A 5,291-nucleotide genomic window follows, 5' to 3' on the forward strand; every position below is an offset into this window, starting at 1 on the left:
CATTTTCGAATCCCCCTGCACACGCATAAATAGAGATACAGATATACAACTCTCCACACACATTTGTAAATAATAAAGCAACAATTTTGGCCCCATAGAAAAGTAAAGTCTTGAATTAAAAACATGAGTAATTTAATGTCTGGGATGTTTGAGACATTAACGTTAACATCAGCCCAAAATAAAGTCGATTTAAGACAAGACCGAGTAACGTTAACTTAAGTGGTCTCGAAAACAGACAGCTACACGACAGGAGAATAACAGCCATAATCGAAAAACAAGTAAGCTTTCCTTCTTTTCCTCGCCTCTTGCTACAGCTAGCCACAAACAAACAGGGTGGTTTGTACTGTAAAAGTGATGAGGCTTGTTTTATTGTGTTTAACCGGGGCTTCTTCTTTATGCCTCAACATTCTGGTTTCAGCATTCATAGTTGTGTAAAAAATGTTAGCGTCCATTTTGAGCAGGTCGACATACATACATACATATAGATATTGTATCAGCCAGCTAGTATTAGAATTTCAAATAAAGTGAACGCTTGCTAACCTAACGTCATTTGAGTTACTTGCTAGCAAAATGCTAGAGAATCAAGTCATGGTAATTGTAAGCTAGCAGGAGGACAAATATAACTGACCATTAACGTACACTTAATAAAGACAACAAACAACAAATAGCTTTTGATAACAACAAAAATATGCATTTACCTCTATATGCTTTTTCAGATTCGATGGTGAATTCTTGAAAGCCAGCAGTTCATGGTGTTTTGGTTGGCACAATTTGCAGCACATTCGCCAGGAGTCATTCTTGATGCCTACTATGTCAAACATCTCTTTCAGATAAGGCCAAGGGTGATCGGGAATGTCTTGCTGCTTTTCTGCCGAATCTCTGGGATCTCCGTTGTTTTCACTTTCCATCCTCTCGTCGTCCATACTTCTATGCTAACGCATACGCTAACGCTACTGCTACCGCCACCAAGCTGCAATGATTTGCCGCGAATGAATACTGCCGAATCTGCGGATTCATCTTGCAGTGGTGCGTCAAAAGCAACGTCGATTCCCATCCAATTATATTGAATTTGGTATTGATGACGTGAAAAATAATAACTGTAACTCCATTGAAATGATTCAAAACTAAAGTAACAAGCCAATTTTTTAAAATGTAAGGAGTAGAAAGTACAGATATTTGTGTAAAAATGTAAGGAGTAGAAGTAAAAAGTCGCCATAAAAATAAGTAGTAAAGTAAAATAAAAATATCAGAAAAATCTACTTGAGTACAGTAACAAAGTATTTGTACTTCGTTACTTCCCATCTCTGGCGAGCCCCAGGGCAGCTGTGGCTACAGTGTAGCTTGCCAGTTATCAGTGTGTGCATGAATGGGTGAATGATTGAATGTAGCGCAAAGTGCTGTAGTCAAGTCTCCTAACTTGAAAAAGAGGTATATAAGTGGTGTTTGGTAGTTTCAACTAAGATAGTTTTCTATTTTGTACTGATCCTAACTGACTTAATCAATTATGTCCAGCAAGCCATACTTAAACATAAAAACATAAGGAACAAGCCATGCTCTTACAGTGATCGGTCAGTCTTTTGCTCCGACAACACCTCTCACCTCTCCGATGCCCACCTCTCCCCCCTTCACCTCTCAAATGGATTATACAAAAAACTGTCATGTTTCATGCAGAAAGAGGGTTGTGAACCGGCGATGAGGAGTTGTGCATGTGCAGGAGCAGATTCATGAGTCTGTGTTCACTGACTTGTCGTTGTAGTGGAGAAATTGACCCAAGTTAAACACAATCCAAATATAACATGAATTATTCTTATATATATAATTGACCCAAGTTAAACACAATCCAAATATAACATGAATCATTCTTATATATATATATATATATATATATATATATATATATATAAAACTTCAGGTAGAATTTTTATGCACAACCTCAAGTAGATTTTTGTAGGTTTCTGTAAAATGCTGTGCAAGTAATACACAGATGTTCACATCTAAAATGCAAGGAGGATATTTTAAAACATATCTATATAGAGGTCTTTAATGGAGGTACTGCAGGTAGGTCGGGAGTTTTGGCCAGTGCAGTCCATGACAGATGACACCACTGTAATTGGTCTGATTCAGAAGAAAAATCTAATCAAACAATAAAAGAAAAAAGTCAGAAAAGTACTTTTTTGGGTATTTTCTTTACATTGATTTGAAAATTATGTACACACGTAATGCTATACTAGCAGTAGCTCTTAGAATGGTTAGAACAGCTGTTTAGTCCACAGCCAGTGGCCTACCAGATTAATCATGTGAAAAGTTACATTAAGCCCCTAAAAAAGGAAAAAGGCTACAACCAGGTTTCCTAGATCATATCAAAGCAGCCAAAGTCAATCACTATATTGGAAGTGGATTAACCCCAGCTGACATCAGCAGTAAATCCTGAAAGCTGACTCCAAATAGGTCAATCATAAACTAAAGCTTACTGCCTATTCACCAAGCAAGCCAAGAGGTGGTAGTTTGCGTTAATAATCATTACCAGAGGGCAGAAGGACCTGGTCTACAACTAAACTTTAGGGCTCTGGCTGGAATGGAAACAGTAGGAACCACTTCATTCAGTCTCTACCTGGATTTGCATCATGATGTGAAATTTATCTGGTCCATAGTTCAGTTAAAATCAAAGTATGTATTCCTAAAATAATTCAAGACCATAAAAGGTCAATTTCAACCCTGAGCCTCATGGCCCACTGTCCAGCATGTTTTAGGTGCTCCACTACCTCCACATACCTGACTTAGATGATACCTGCTGAGGTTGAAATGCAATCTTTTGATTAAGGTGAGCTGAAGCAGATAAATCTAAAATATGCGGGGCAAGCAACATTTTGAAAGAGCGGTTTTGTTTAATAAAGCATAAATATATATTGGATTCAGCAAAACCTAATAATATGTGAAAAGCAAGACCCTCTTCCACATTTTCTGTGCTCATCCTTAACACAGCACTAAATTGTTTAAAGGTGCCTCATTGAAAAATGAATAGGGAATAGAAATTAACTTCTAATGCAACGCTTATATTTTACAGTTTATTTTTCCAAAAATGTGCAACATGTAATATCACATAGACTAGACTAATGAAAAAATTAATCAGTTTTGCTGTGGTAAAAAAAACAAAGTCAAAGGCGATGCTCTTACATGTTTAACTCCAGAAGTCAACATCTTTTCCTCCACAAAAAAAGTGTAGTAAAGACTTATTATACAAGTGGCTTAAATGTTCAGTTGAGAACAGTGTGCTCTGTAAAATGTTTTATTTATTGATTTTGTTCGGGGAAAAAAAGTTTCTGGAATACAGAGGAATGGCTCCATACTCCCTATTTCACAGTATCACAGCATAAAAATCGTGGGAGACCCACAGAATCTTTCACACTCGGGGCCTATCGTGACAGACTTGGTGAAGTGCCCTGAGACAAAGCCTGGGGCCTTAAAAAAAAAGAGAAAATTGCCATTATTTGGAATTCTATTACTGTAAGTTGTTTTTCTACTGTTTCAGTTGTTTTTTGTAAAAAAAAAAAAAAAAAAAAGACTTTCAATGTGAAAATGGGCTTAGTCAAGAAACCTCAAAAGAAAAACTGCCAAGACCCCTGATATCAGCATAGTTGGTGAAATCTGGAGAGTAAAACTGTGTAATAGAAATCGCTGTCCATAAACTTTCAATTTGTTTTAAAAAGTTTAATGTTATGGTGGTGTCATAACATCTGATGACTTCATTTACATTTGTTTGTTTAACATGCAGGTTTTCTTTTACAGACAAGAAAAAAAAATTTCGAACAAGGTCAAATGTTAGGTATGAAATTATTGTTCAATATGTAAAATCATGAACCAATACAACTCAGAAATCTATAAATAGCCAATAGAAACTCCATATTAAGACCCTTAAAACAAAGCAATACACAAGGTTTATAAATTGTTATCATCTTGTTTTTATTTTTTGGAATCATACTAAAAAATTTCAAGCAAAACAACTTTTAAATTTGCCCATTAATGTTTGCCTTTCAAAGAGTTTAACAATTTGGGACTTTCCACACAGTACTCCCTTCAGTCCAGAGTGAATTGAAAACATTTTTATACTCTGTAATAAAAAACAAAAAAGACTAAACATGAAACATGTACTTCAAGGTCATGTTTCTTATTTGTATTTAACCAAATGTATTATTAGAATTCTGCTTTTTAATATTGTGATTGTATTTTAAAAATAACAAATGGATAAATGCATTGTGGGATCTGAGTGAAATTCAGGTTACTCTCTTCTTAAATATATCCAGGAAAGTTCTTCGTATTTCACTAGTATACAGGCCATACACAATAGGATTAATAAGTGGAGGTAAAAGAAACATTAGCATCCCCATTACCTTTTGTAAATCAGTAGAAATGTTTTTGAATCTATGCGATAAAACTGTGAAAGTTCCTGCAACCTCAAATATGAGAAGAATAACCAACTGTGCAACACAAGTGTTCACTGCTTTTGTCTTAGTGTCAGATTGCTTTCTACTCAAACATGCAATCAGAATTTTAAGGTAAGAGTATGCCTGAATAGACATACACAGAACTTGTATGAAAGCTGTGATAAACAGACCAATTACGTTATTGACAGCTGTGTTTCCACACATGAGCTTCACAAGAGATGGGTTGTCACAAAATACGTTCAGTATTACAGATCTACACCTCGTGAGCCTTGACTGAAGAGAAAAGAGTGATAGGATAAAGACAAAGTCACAACCCCAAACCAGGCAGATAATAAGAGCAATAATTCTTGGAGTCATGTAAGAGCTGTAGCGTAGAGGCATACAAATGGCAATGTAACGGTCAACGGACATTGCTGCGAGAACAAACAGAATTCCACCGGCACACATGTGTAGAAGAAAAGCTTGTAGAACACAGAGTGGATAGGACACTATATGAGTCTCTGTAACAATATTTGAAAGTATTTTTGGTAGCATTGCTGTTATTCCTATCAGATCATTGAGGGGCAGACTAATCAGTATAAAATACATGGGCTTGTGAAGATTTTCCTTAAGAATAATCAAAGACATCAAAGTCAGATTGCAGGACATTCCAAACAAGTAAATAGCTAGTCCAAAAAAAAACACTGGATACTTTCCTCCAGGTGGAATGAAAAAAGTATCCAGGGTTAGCTGAGAACTAATTCCAAATGAGCTGTTTTCCATTTTTAATGAAGTTGAATGAGAAAGGAGATGATCACCAACACCTAGTACTGAAAATAAAGCAACATTTGAAGTTACAGCAGATACAAC

General features: G+C 35.8%; 1 protein-coding gene across 1 annotated transcript; it reads right to left on the reverse strand.

Moving 5' to 3' along the window:
* Window positions 1-3,892: 3,892 nt before the first annotated feature.
* LOC107087795 (olfactory receptor 52J3-like) lies at window positions 3,893-5,291 on the reverse strand. The gene has a single exon (XM_015379553.1). It carries the CDS (start codon window positions 5,202-5,204, stop codon window positions 4,272-4,274), a length of 933 nt encoding a protein of 310 aa, XP_015235039.1. The 5' UTR covers window positions 5,205-5,291; the 3' UTR covers window positions 3,893-4,271.

Source organism: Cyprinodon variegatus, unplaced genomic scaffold (genome assembly GCF_000732505.1).
Source record: "Cyprinodon variegatus isolate N-32 unplaced genomic scaffold, C_variegatus-1.0 Scaffold194, whole genome shotgun sequence".
NCBI classification, from domain to species: Eukaryota; Metazoa; Chordata; class Actinopteri; order Cyprinodontiformes; family Cyprinodontidae; genus Cyprinodon; species Cyprinodon variegatus.

Coding starts and splice junctions, on each gene's coding strand:
- LOC107087795 (XM_015379553.1), bottom strand. CDS start 5,204: ATGGAAAACAGCTCATTTGGAATTAGTTCTCAGCTAACCCTGGATACT.